The 13,992-nt window shown below is 42.3% G+C and overlaps 1 protein-coding gene across 1 annotated transcript in view; it reads left to right on the top strand.

Annotated features, from left to right (window-relative positions):
* The window catches only part of col22a1 (collagen, type XXII, alpha 1), a 97,742-nt gene extending 84,065 nt beyond the window's left edge, over positions 1–13,677 (top strand). Inside the window, 11 exon segments of the mRNA XM_034094905.2 lie at positions 1,936–1,989; positions 2,140–2,166; positions 2,168–2,194; positions 6,712–6,783; positions 6,879–6,914; positions 7,001–7,045; positions 7,311–7,490; positions 7,994–8,060; positions 9,053–9,235; positions 10,802–10,879; positions 12,331–13,677. Of these exon segments, the coding sequence (XP_033950796.1) occupies positions 1,936–1,989; positions 2,140–2,166; positions 2,168–2,194; positions 6,712–6,783; positions 6,879–6,914; positions 7,001–7,045; positions 7,311–7,490; positions 7,994–8,060; positions 9,053–9,235; positions 10,802–10,879; positions 12,331–12,524 (963 nt within the window). The 3' untranslated portion in view covers positions 12,525–13,677.
* Positions 13,678–13,992: the final 315 nt, after the last annotated feature.

Genomic DNA, 13,992 nt, shown 5'->3' with positions numbered 1-13,992 from the left:
CATTGCTTTCTAATGCAGAATCCATTTATAACTCACCCCGTCTCTGTGAATAATCATATTTCTGCCCGGAGCCAATCCTCAAGTGATGGAGGGAATGCAGATACAACTCCTCCTGAGATTAAAGCAGGTCTTGGACAGAATTCAAAATGTGCAGCACAGTATTTAATCACTTTTTTTTAAGTTGTGCGGAAGTCTTGCACCATATATCTTCACAGAGAGACACCAGAAATCCCTCTCACATACACATTTGAAGGCTGCAGAACTTCTGTCCCCCCGTTTGTCTGGTGGCAGGATGTAACACTTCATCAAAAGAAATAACATCATGAAACCATCGTGCTGCTACGGGGTTTAGAGACAAAAGGTTCTTGCAGCATGACTCAGGAAATAAGAATATATTTCCCACCTCCATTCAGAATAAAAGAACGAGATTAAACTCACGGTAAACGCTGTTTTCCAATAAATATTAAAATGTTAAAGCTTGTAGTTTCCCTCCACGAGCTTTAAAGACGACACATGTTTAAGTCTTTTTGTTTTCATATTAAAAAAGAGCAGTAGTGGAAGAAGAACTTAAAGAGGCCCTATTGGAGTTTTCCCCAAGAGGCGGGACATATTTGAGCTGTTGACCAATCAAACAGAGCCGGCCAGCTAACCAATCAGAGCAGACTGGCCTCTGGTTTCAGACAGAGGGTGAAAAGAGGTGCTGCAGCACAGACAGTATGAGAAAATAATTAGCTTTTGAACATTAAAGCATGGAGACATGTAGAGACACTACATACTGATATACACCTGAACATCAGCAGGAGAGGACCTCTTTAAAGTAGAGGCACTACATACTGATATACACCTGAACATCAGCAGGAGAGGACTCTTTAAAGTAGAGACACTACATACTGATATACACCTGAACATGAGCAGGAGAGGACTCTTTAAAGTGGAGACACTACATACTGATATACACCTGAACATCAGCAGGATAGGGACTCTTTAAAGTAGAGACCTACATACTGATATACACCTGACATCAGCAGGAGAGGACTCTTTAAAGTAGAGACACTACATACTGATATACACCTGAACATCAGCAGGAGAGGACTCTTTAAAGCAGAGACACTACATTACTGATATACACCTGAACATCAGCAGGAGAGGACTCTTTAAAGTAGAGACACTACATATGATATACACCTGAACATCAGCAGGAGAGAACTCTTTAAAGCAGGAGACACTACATACTGATATGCATCTGAACATCAGCAGGAGAGGGAATCTTTAAAGTAGAGACACTACATACTGATATACACCTGAACATCAGCGGGAGAGGACTCTTTAAAGTGGAGACACTACATAAGCATAAAAGCACCTTTTAAGTAAAGTAGCACTGCCAAATGTAAAAATAATCTGTTGCCGGTAGCATTCCTGCTTTCAAAATCCTACTTAAGTAAAAGTACAAAAGTATCGGCATGAAAATATACCTAAGTACCAAAAGTAAATGTACTGTACTCTGTATGCATTTCCAGGTGCATCAATGTGTTCATAGCAGCTCGCTCATAATGGTGGAACTAATAAGAATAATTGTATTAATGCTGCCAGATATTCTTGCCGTTAGTTATTTGTTAATAATAATAATAATAATAAGGTAGTAAAAAAAGGACAACAAATAAATATAGTAAAAGTCACATTAAAATCGAGCAATAAAACAACAACCACACATTAAAAGCCGGTTTGAAGAGGTGAGTTTTTGTGCGTTTTTTGAAGGTGGTGAGGTCATCGTCTATTCGATTTATATTTTGTATTAGCTCATAATATAAATCTGAAAGTAAGAAGTAGAAAGTGGCATGAAAAAAAATACTGCTTTAATAGTCCCCAACATTGAGCCTAAGTACAACACTTGAGTAAATGTACTTCACATTCTCACACCGTGTGTTTCTGTTGCAGGGCTCTATGGGAACTCCAGGCAGAGAAGGACTTAGTGGACCAATGGGAGAGCCGGTGAGTCGTTTTGAGTCACCTGCAGCCAGGAGAAACAGCACGGTGTCAGGCAGACGGATAGATTACAGACACTCAAGTTCGTTTCTCTTGCTGTCCTCACGCATCACTTTTTCTCATCCTGTCTGTTTTGTTTTTCCCTCTCCATCCCAGGGCAAGCCAGGTGAACCGGGTCCATCGGGGGAAATCAGGACTCCCTGGAACTCCTGTGAGTATTTTTTACGTCTTACATTATCTTAAATTATGCAACAGACACGTGGATGGCTGGACATACAATAGAAACACCAAAACACCTGCACTGTTTCACCACATTGCAACCTTTAAATAATAACAAAACAAATCAATGACGGGTGAACATAATCGTACGGAAGTCCTGAAATGCCAACAACTCATTTTGTTGATCTATTGTCCGCATCAAAGGAATCTGTTTTTTAATGTTTTTTATGATTTTAAGAATAGGTGAAAAATAATAATGTGGGAAAAAATAAGTTTTTGTTGTAATCTTTTATTTTTGTTGGCCACAAGATATCCTACATGGGAGTAGTAACAAAAATATTAACGTTGATGAATAGTTATTTCTTTAAAAGAAATAAATGTATTTGATGTTACATAACTTTAACACGCAACATATGTATCTTGTTTTTGAGTGCATGTAGAAATTGCAATTAACCTGGAAGAAGTACCCTTGTGTTATTGGTGAAGTTGTGAATTTCAGCCCCTTGTGGCCACATGAGTATTACATCAACATTAGCTGTTACCCACAAAAGGGTAGCAGAAATATTATCCTGGCAAACAACTTTTTTCACCTGTTTTTAAATCGTACACACAGGAGAAAAAATAACAACATTCAGATCACAAACATGTTTTTTTCTTATACTTGCCTCTCAGGGCTTCCATACTTTAATACAGGAGAGCTAATAGAATAAATAGAGCCTGCAGGGCCTGTGTGTGGGATGTATCTGAAGGTGAGAGGAGGGTGTGAAGTATTTCTGGAGGAGATGAGCTGTCACCTGATGATGAAAGATGGGAGTAAATGTTGTCCTGACCTGGCAGGAACATCACCTCCCAGTGGGGGGGTCGGGGTCGAACGAGTTCACCGTGTTGTTGCCAGTAGAAGAAAACTGACTGACTGCCAAGTAATATCAAAGCACAGGGAACAGGTGGGAGGAGAGCATCTTCACAGGGAACAAGGTGTAATATGGCCTCGGCATGATGGGATTTAATAAGTGCATCTATAGAGAATTATTTATATCGAATCCCTGGTGACACAGAGTCTGAATTATATGATGATGCCGAATGAAGGGCATTTGGGGATAGCGATGGCCTCATGTCTCAGGGGGAAAACCAGGACTTTATTTAGAGATAGGAGAAAGAATAAAAGGGATTAACGTGGCACCCTTACACCTGGCATTACCTGTGGGTGGCATTGATGGAAAAATGCAACTAATCCAATGGTATAATACTTCCAAGTAATAATGAAGATTTAATCACCAGAACTTTAGAGAGTGGCCAGAACCTAGCAATCGCTGGTGGTTTTGTAGAGAGCATAGATTACAGATTAAGGGCGGTTTTATGACAAGGTAAAGTGGTACAGTATATTCACAAATAATACATTTAAAATAATTATTTTCACATCTTGTAGTATTGGGTCTTCTATGGGTTCAGGACAGCTTTACTTTGAAATCAGCAAGCAGTCGAGCAGACCATTTGTGTTGCCAACAATTCATTTAAAAAGATAATTTTGAAATTGGATTAAAAACCGAGTATGTCAGGCAAGCGTACGTTGCGCAACTCTGTTAATTTCTGATCATTTTTACAGCTGCTTGTGTCAATATGAGCTTTACACGTGTCCCTTTCACAAGAGCTATTCCTCATTACGCTTTAGGAGCTCCTTATGTACTCTCAAATGTTGCTGAGCTCACAGAAGAGGTTCATTAAAGTCACCGAGGGTTCGGTGATTACTGAGTTTATTGGGTGACACTGGCTCCAGGGGCTAGGCGGGGGGCGGGGGGAGGAGGAGGAGGGGAGGAGGAGGAGGAGGAGGAGGAGGAGAGGAGGGCAGAGGTCAAGGTGATAGATATAGAATGTCACAGAGATAGTGGGACCTGAGTGTGAGGAGAATATTACATTTGGACTGAACTAGAAGGAGCTATCCACTTCTTCGGGGAGAGCAGGGGTGTCCAAACTATATTTTGAAACGGCCTCAGCTAATTAAAAAAGCATAATAAAATATGGCCCACAAATAAAACTTGTGCTTGTCTAATATTGTACTTCTGAAATATATATATACGTGAAGAAAAAGCCCAATAAACGCACCTTTTTTACCAAGGCTTTCCCCACTGTATAGTTAGTTTTAATAGTGTTTATTTTTCACACTACTTCCCCCCCCACCCCCACTTAACCTTTTTTTTTTCCCTAGGCTCCGTGTTTATTATATAGAGTCGTTATCAATTTGTTTAAAGCTCAATAAATAACAAAGAAGACCTTTGACCGGCACTTTTCTAATTTTGTCCGGAAAGATTTAAACTTTAACGGACATGTTGACGGAAACTCTGCCGCACGGTCCCCTCGTGCCTTGGAAGAGGCGGGAAGGAGGTGGGTGTTTTTCATCTGCTGGTGAGACTACCGGAGAGAATTACAGCAGGAGCACACGCTTGTCTCGGGGAGGGAGAAAAAGAGCCAGAGCGTCCGCAACCATGGCAACAATGCGCGGGAAGTCTTCTTCGCTGCTTTTGGTGTATTTTCTGGTAGAAGTACAGCGCCACTTACGGGCCCGGCGTATGTACTACAGCGTCTCGTGTGAACGGACACGTTCCTGGTGCCTGTCGCGTGTGGACGGAAGACTTTTTTGATATCGAATTCGGTTCGTTTGCGTTACCGTCCTCGTGTGGCTCCAGCCTAAATAAATGAAACCCTTACGGAGAGGTCTTTGTGTTTCTTAAAGCATCTTCAAGTATCAAGAATAATTGACCTACATTTGATTGATTTTGCTCACTTATAAGTCACTTTATGAAGCGATACACCTCCAGTGAGCGGCCCAGCCCTTCGTATATGTTTCTGGATGTGGCCCTCGGTGAAAAGAGTTTGGACACCGCTGGATTAGAGGAAGGTTTCTCAGGAGGAAGAGGAGTAACTAACTGCAGGGTGGGTGATATGCCGCCAGCTATCAGAGAGGCGAGGATACAATCAGTCGGCAGAGGGAGCAGATGATCAGAAATAGCCTGGAGGAGGCGGAGAGGCTGGGAGAGGAGATGGAGATAGATTTCAGCAGAGGAGAGAGGATTTGTTTAGAGGAAGGGTCAGATGTTTACCACACAGAGCGAGGAGGAGGTAGCGAAGCAGAAGAGGCAGTTTCAACGATATACAGGTCAGTATGGAAGCTCACAGAGGACTTTCAAAATGCAAATGTAATTTCTTAAAAGCATCAACATTCCTAAATATAAAAAAAAAACATTACTAAAAGAAAAAAGTGGTCAGCATTTTATTTTAAGTTGTATCATTTCAAATGTAAAAATGTAAATGTATAACAATAAATGAAATAAATACAAATACAAACAGCATTAGACATTTCCTTCTCAGACTTACAGTAACCTGCATTACAGTGGACAACATATTGAATTTTAAGTAATTTGAATATCATAAAATGCGATGTAAACCATGAAGCTTTTTTCCATTTGTGCAAGCATTACTTAAGTGACAATGTTCTAACAATTAGAAAATGAAATTTAAAACAGCATTACACAATCGTCAAAGACTTATCCTGCCTTATTGTGTCGAATATTAACATGTATGTTATTTGAAAGTTAAAATAAAAGGTAGCCTAATGTGCTTATTAAGGTCACAATTACAATTAAAATGCAAATTACTAAGAACTTTAAAATTCAAATTGAAACGGCATTTTACTTTTAACCTGCTCTAAGGTGGCATTTACTCTCCAATACATTCCTTCACTCCAGCTTGTCTTCAGACCCATGTGTCCTCTGTAAATATGAATTGTAATCTCTTCAAGCTGCCATGTCCCGCCACAAGAGTGGTTTATGAGTTGTCTTTTATCCAGGCCGCTGTAGCATGTTGAGAAGAACCCCAGCTGAATGTTAGTCTTCCTGAATCCTCAGTAAGGAGCCGTACTGTACATGACATGTGATGAGCGGCCATTTCTCTGCTGTCACACAGGGACACAAATACAAATACAAATACTTTGTTACTGTACTTAAATATATTCTTCTGGTATCAGTATTTTACTCCACTACTTATTTTTCTGATGACTTTCTACTTCTCTCATGTTGAACTCAAATACCTGTACTTTCTACTTCTCTCATTTCCCAAACAGCTGGTTCCTTTAGTCTGAATGTGTGTTGGTGCGTGATCATTATTCTTTAGAGTCACTGCGTGCCTATTGGTTGGAACACGATCCGTGTATCCATCACTTCCTGGTCTTCTCTAAAGAAGAGGGACCAATGGAAACGTTGTCATGTTGCTGTTGTTCAGCATGGAAACATTCATTAGCTAACAATGACATTATTGTTCTATTGATATAAAGGGAGGTCAGGTACTCTTTAAAGCAGCTGCTAGTTATGGGTACTTTTTACTGAAGTACACTTCAAAGCCTCTTTACTTTGACTTGAGTAAAGAAGTTTAGTCAGTACTTCTACTTTCACCAGAGTATTTTTAAACACGAATATCTGTACTTCTACTTGAGTAAAGGATGTGTGTACTTTTGCACAGGGAACCCGGGGAGACAAGGGAGAGCCTGGAAACCCCGGACTGCCGGGCTTCAGTGGCCCGAAAGGCCCCTCGGTGAGTGGGACATTTACAGTATTTATTCACACTTTATATTCAGCTCAGAAATATGACCGGCTGTTGGTAACGCCAGCTGTTATCTTGATGTTCAGGGTCCATCTGGTCCGGTCGGCCCAGAGGGGAAACAGGTAGGAACCTCATAAATCTGTATATGAATAATGATATTATATTAAGAGATTTGTTCTTTATATGTATGTGTTTTTGTGATTTGTAGGGTATGCCAGGCAGAGTTGGTGATCGTGGAACCAAGGGAGAAAAGGTGAGTTCTAGAAATGGAACCAATAGGAAAAGATCAGTCGAATATGTACTTTAAATGTGCTCAAAATAGATAAACACATGTATCCTAAGTGACTCAACAAAAGGAACCAAATGAATCAGAGTAACACACATCTAGCGGCGCATTTCCACTACAGCGCGGTTTCAGCGTGCCCGGCCCGTTTTTTGGTTCTATTCTATAACATTTTACGGTATAGTTTTTAATGATTTGCTCTTGAAGTCTGAAGCTGTATAATTTCTGTGATCAGGGTGACGGTGGTACGAAGGGAGATAAAGGACATTCAGGAGAGTCAGGTATGCCCGGAAACACCGGACCCCCCGGCAGGAAGGGCCACACGGGGATGATGGGCATGTCGGGGCCCCCGGGAGAATTGGGCGCTCCTGGGTCACAGGGACCTTCAGGAAACCCAGGCATCCCCGGACAGAGGGTGAGTTTCCTGAACACGGAAGTACTGAAGTCCATTACAAGTAAAAGTCCTGGATACAAAAGTAGAAGTAGAAGCCAAAGGTACTTCAAATATCAAAGTAAAAGTAAGCAAAATGGCTACTTTCATAGTATTATAGTATCATAAAATACCATAATTCTGTATTAAAAACTAGCAAATACCTGTTTTATGGATTTAAGGTTGTAGTTGAGCTAATGTTTAGATGCTGTACTCTCGTGAAATACTGGGTTTATTAAGTTAAGCAGGAAATATCACTCTTCTTCACACATGTGTACACACAGCCCAGGAAATATAGTGGAGTTTGAGCATATTGGAGAATACTAGTATATAAATACTCAAGTAAAGTACGAGTATGTCAACGTATTTGAGTAAATGTACTTGTCCTGTAATGTCCTGAGACTTTAATGTTGATGCTACAGTAATAAGCACAGATGTAAGATGTAGGTATTAATACATTTGTTAAATATAATTTGTGTGTGTGTCAGGGAGAGTCGGTATCACTGGAGCAGATGAGACGCCTCATCCAGGAGGAGCTGTCCAAACAGTTAGACGGTGAGGATGAAATGCTTTATATGTATCTCTTCTTTCTGTAAGATGTGTATATAAAAAGACATAATACTTATACTTAGGGATGTCCCGATCACCTTTTTTTGCTCCCGATCCGATTCCGATCATTTGATTTTGATAATCTGCCGATACCGATTTTTCCCGATCCGATCTTTATGCAATGCATTAAGAGAGAAAAAGGTAACCGATAACGGCTGGTCATCCAACGCGATGAATGCAGCTATCTTGGCTGTTATTCTTTTGGCCTTTTCTCTGTTCTGGGGCAGTTTCTCTTTCTTTTGAAAGTCTCTGAAAGTGTCGGTTGTTTCAGTGCCGTTACCCGAGTGGCCGCTGTGTACTCGCCGTGTTGTTGTTGGTGTTTGTTTCTCAGGTAGCGTATTAGATTGGTCGTGTTGAACGTAGCTCTGTTCTTTCCACCACGCGGAACCTCCGCCTTGCAAACATTGCATCTGGCTGTTACACTGCCTTCGCTTTCAATTTCATAATACTTCCAAACTCCTGACATTTTCTCTGTCCCGACTCTCGAGCCACCAGCTGAACGTAGCCTCTCGTTAGCTTGCTGCTACTATTAGACACTGCGCCCACTCTGTTGCCAGCTTTCAGAGAAATAAGCAACCAGGTCTGAAAACAAGCCCAAAAGAAGCAACACATACATGATGTTGTGTAATTTTAAACCAAAACTAAGTCCTCAGGATGACTTTAAGACGTGAACATGGTCATTTTTGTTTTGTAACATTAAATAAAAAAAAAAAAAATTATAAAAAAAAAAAAAAAAAAAAAACCCCGATCCCCGATTTTTTTCTCCCGATTCCGATCTTTTGAAAATCACATCCCCGATCACGTGATCGGATCGGGACATCTCTACTTGTACTGTCTGTTATGTGTGATTGCACCATCGGGAATGCTTGGAGTTTCGTTGTGCTCCGTGTAGTGACAATAAAGGAATCTAATCTAATAATCTTCTCTTTTGTGTCCAGCCAAAATGGCCTACCTAATGGCTCAGTTGCAGCCGGCCCATGTGAAGAGTACTGCCGGCCGCCCAGGACCCCCTGGTTCTTCAGGAAAGGAAGGATCTTCTGGACGCCCGGGACCCCCTGGAGAGTCTGGTATGCCCGGACAGAACGGAGGAGAAGGACCCAGGGGACCCTTGGGCCCTAGAGGTAGGACAAAGACTAAAACAGCACTTTATTTCATGCTCTGTCCTTACATTAAACCTATTAGGCAAAATCCACTTTAGGCGACTTTATGATGTCATAACGACGTAAGCCAATCAGCAACCAAGGTAACCCCCCCCCCCCCCCCCTTATCACCTGAATCTCCTCTAGAGCTCCATTGAGTTCTTTGTAACCAAATGTCTCTCAGAGGGGCGTGGGGAGGGGCTCCTTATCTTCATCTAAAGTAACAGACAGAGAATCAGCACTTTGGAAACAGGGCTGAAACAGAGGGGATTATGGGTAATGCTGCAATGATCTGTTTGGTGTTTCAGCCAATCAGAGACAGGCTCTGTCTATATCTGAGACCTGTGATGTATTGATGAAAAACAGTATAATAGGGGACCTTTAAATCCTAAACTCGATGACATGTATTTCTACCATCCATAAGATTCCTCTCAGTGTCTTATTCTGATGTGTATTCATAGGTTGTGACACACAGTTTTTTAACGTAGCTAAGTGTTAACAATCTGTGTCTCTGGGAATGCAGAAAGCTGTTTCACTGGCACTACTGATCGCAGTCATAACGGCTATCTTTAGCATGTCATGCACACACATGTCGCGCTGTGTGTGTGAATACATATACATAAGAGCAGGTTTGAAATGTCCAATCGTGTAAACACAACGGGTTATGGGTTATTTAAGGTGAACTGACTACATCTAAATGCGATGTCCTGAAGTCCTGTCATGACCGTGAGGTTGCCAGGCAACCAGCAGACTCTCAAGGAAGTGGTTGGCCAAGAAATATAATCTGTAACCCCCCGCCCTCCATCAAACCACATCTTGTTTTTCACACTGCGGTTTCTGCAGAGATTAAACAAACAAACCCGGTCCGTGCTGCAGCCATTAAACATGCACGAGATGTTTTAACCCAACTGATATCATCCGATTTTACTCCAGAGCTGCAAACGATATTATCGCCTCCATGAGTTCACAGGCAGGGCACCACTGGCATAGACACGGGGATTTAGTTTGGACATTAAAACCAGCGGAGTTTGCATTTTAAGTTGACTTTTGTCCCCCTGAGATAGCTCAAATAAAGATGTGCAGAGACAGCTTTAAAGGCTTGGTACACACACACACACACACACACACACACACACACACACACACACACACACACACACACACACACACACACGCACCACACGCAACACACACACACACACACACACACACACCACACACACACACACACACACACACACACCACACACACGTGCACCCACACACCACACACCACACACACACACACACACACACACACACACACACACACACACACACACACACACACACACACACACACACACACACACACACACACCACATCACAACACACACCACACCACACCACACCACACCACACACACACCACACACACACACACACACACACACACACACACACACACACACACACACACGCTCAAGGTTGTAACAAGTGTTGATTAATAGATTTAACAGCTTTGAATGTGCAGAAATCACAAAACATATATTTTTTTCAAACTTCCAGGAGAGAAAGGAGGAAGAGGAGAAAAGGGCGAAGCTGGAGTCGGCGACAGAGGAGAACAAGGACCCGTCGGCCCCATAGGTAATGATTCATCTCTTTCTCTTTGTATACAATATTATTATGCGGTTGGTTTTACCCAATTTGGAGCCCCAGATTCCGATAAACTCAACGTCCAGATCTTGGAATAATTCATAAACATGAAGATAAACACCACCAGGGAAAGATTGATACTTTTAAGTGTAAACATTTTTTTTTATGGGATCAGAATTATCCTAATTTCTGTGTAACTGTTGCCCCTCTTTGGTATTTCCAGCTAGGTCTGGTTTATTTCATGGGATAAATAATCTCTATTAGTCTGTTGATGCTTTTTAATACAAATCCTGCACCTTCATCATTACATTAAAAGCACAACAAAATTAAGTATTTTGAACGTGGATTAGAGCATGGCGTTCCACCTGGCACCCTATGTGGCCCATTGCACTTTAAAGGTCACCTATTATGCAAAATCCACTTGTTCATGTCTCTTCTTCATCAACATGTGTCCCCTCTTCTTCATGTCTCTTCTTCATCAACATGTGTCCCCTCTTCTTCATGTCTCTTCTTCATCAACATGTGTCCCCTCTTCTTCATGTTTCCTCTACATCAACACGTGTCCCCTCTTCTTCATGTTTCCTCTACATCAACATGTGTCCCCTCTTCTTCATGTTTCCTCTACATCAACACGTGTCCCCTCTTCTTCATGTTTCCTCTACATCAACATGTGTCCCCTCTTCTTCATGTCTCTCCTACATCAACATGTGTTCCCTCTTCTTCATGTCTCTTCTACATCAACATGTGTCCCCTCTTCTTCATGTCTCCTCTACATCAACATGTGTCCCCTCTTCTTCATGTCTCTCCTACATCAACATGTGTTCCCTCTTCTTCATGTCTCTTCTACATCAACATGTGTCCCCTCTTCTCCGTGTCTCTTCTACATCAACATGTGTCCCCTCTTCTTCATGTCTCTTCTACATCAACATGTGTCCCCTCTTCTTCATGTCTCTTCTACATCAACATGTGTCCCCTCTGTGGAAAGAGACTCTGAAAGTTTCAGGAACAAAGATTTTCTCTCTTTTTGATCCATTTCTATAAAAACCTGTCTGAAAATGAGCCGATCAGATTTTGGCCACTTTATGATGTCATAACGATTTTTCTGGCTTGTGTAACCATTAGCCAATCAGCAACAAGGTAACCCCCCCCCCCCCCCTTATCACCTGAATCTCCTCTAGAGCTCCATTGAGTTCTTTGTAACCAGATGTCTCTCAGAGGGGCGTGGGGAGGGGCTCCTTGTTTTCATCTAAAGTAAGACAGAGAATCAGCACTTTGGAAACAGGGCTGAAACAGAGGGGATTATGGGTAATGCTGCAATGATCTGTTTGGTGTTTCAGCCAATCAGAGACAGGCTCTGTATATATCTGAGACCTGTGATATATTGATGAAGGACAGTATAATCGGGGACCTTTAAGTCATAATTGTTCTTCTTCCTGCTTTAGGTCCAGCCGGTCTGCCTGGTTACAGTAAAGATGGAAGCCCAGGACAGGCAGGGACCCAGGGAGAGCCAGGGAACCCCGGACCTCATGGTCCAACCGGTCCTTCAGGTCCTACTGGCCAATGCGACCTCACCCAGTGTGCCTACTACGCCAGCCTGGCACAAAGACCCCACACCAAAAATGTCAAGGGGACTTAAGTAAGAAGAGTCACAAAGAGCGGCTGTATTTATGAACTTGGTCAGAATCAAGAACTTTTTCAAGATAACCTCAGTACGGAGGGCTGAAGCAATATGTGCTGCCGGTCAGATTCTTATTTTTATTTGTTTTTGGTAAGGGGGATTAAGCATCGAGAGACTTTTTCACATTTCAGATGGGGGTAACGAGGGCAGCTAAGCAGGTTGTTCACTACCATGCTTCGTGTAGGGAGATAACGATGATGAAACTCCCTCCTCTAAAACCCCATATCAGGAGGTAAGATTCGGGAGTCTGATATTGTAGCGTCAGTAATCACGTTAAAAAAAGTTCAGCTTTTCTTCGATATCTCGCAGGATAATGTCTGCACCGTGGGTTTTTCTTTCTCTGCCTTACACCACTTTGCATCCGTCACCATTCACATCCACTGTCCTGCATTTAAGCAATAGTTGTCAGTTACTGCTCACTAAATTGATATATTGCTGTGAGTCTATTGGTAGTTACTCAGCCAGGGGAAATATCTGCTCTATTGTCGTCGATGACGAAGGGGGAGGACAGACTGAGTGTTAACGAGTTAGTGTCAAGAGTGATGGATGACCACTTGTATTCACTTCTTGCTTCCAAGCATCTCGCAGTGTTCTTATTTGGCCTCGTTTTGCATCCGTGGAAAATGTAATTACTTTTAGAAAAACAACCACTCCCTTTTTAAAAGTTGAATGTAGTTGCAATGTGATCTTTTCGACATCGCATATCGCCTCTGTCACAACTCAAACATTACATCCTTGGAAACGTTTTTTGGAGAGATTTGCAGGTTCCATAATTCAATTGATTTGCCTTAAGAACATGCAGACCCACAACTATGAGTCATAAGCCGCGTTCACACTGCGGTACTTTTCCCACAAAGGTTCATGCGAACTTAGTTCATGATCGCGTTCACACCAAAAAGAGCCGGTACTAAAAGTAGTTCATGCGAACCTTTTTACCCGCTCGAAGGTCCCTGCTAGAGAGCAGGGACTTTCGAGCGGCTCTCTTGTGAGAAAAGAGCTATATTCCTGATTGGCTGGGCGGATTGCAAACCACGCCCCGTAAAACTCCCAAAAAGTTTTGTGAAGCCGCCATTTTATTATCCTCGCATTAGCATTATTAGCATTAGCATTAGCCCAGCGCAGAAACGCAGAGAGACTAACTTATGGCAACACAAATAAAACATGGGAGCGGTGGAGATGAGGAGGTGTCGGCGCTCTGGCGATTTACTCGGAAGGCTTCAGTAGAAGCTGCTGGGACTCCCAGCAGCTCTACTGAAGCCTTCCCCAACTCCGGGGACTTCCGGCCGGGGACTTTGGGCGGCAGTATACGCCGTGAAGTGGTTTGCGGCCTGCCAGTAAACCCAAAGCCAGAAGAAGAAGAAGTGACGTCAGCGGCTTCATTTGCCTCATCTCCCCCAGGGACTTTTTCTGGTGTGAACGCGATCTG

This window comes from Pseudochaenichthys georgianus, chromosome 11 (genome assembly GCF_902827115.2).
Source record: "Pseudochaenichthys georgianus chromosome 11, fPseGeo1.2, whole genome shotgun sequence".
NCBI classification, from domain to species: domain Eukaryota; kingdom Metazoa; phylum Chordata; class Actinopteri; order Perciformes; family Channichthyidae; genus Pseudochaenichthys; species Pseudochaenichthys georgianus.
This window is presented reverse-complemented; position numbering and strand designations above follow the sequence as displayed.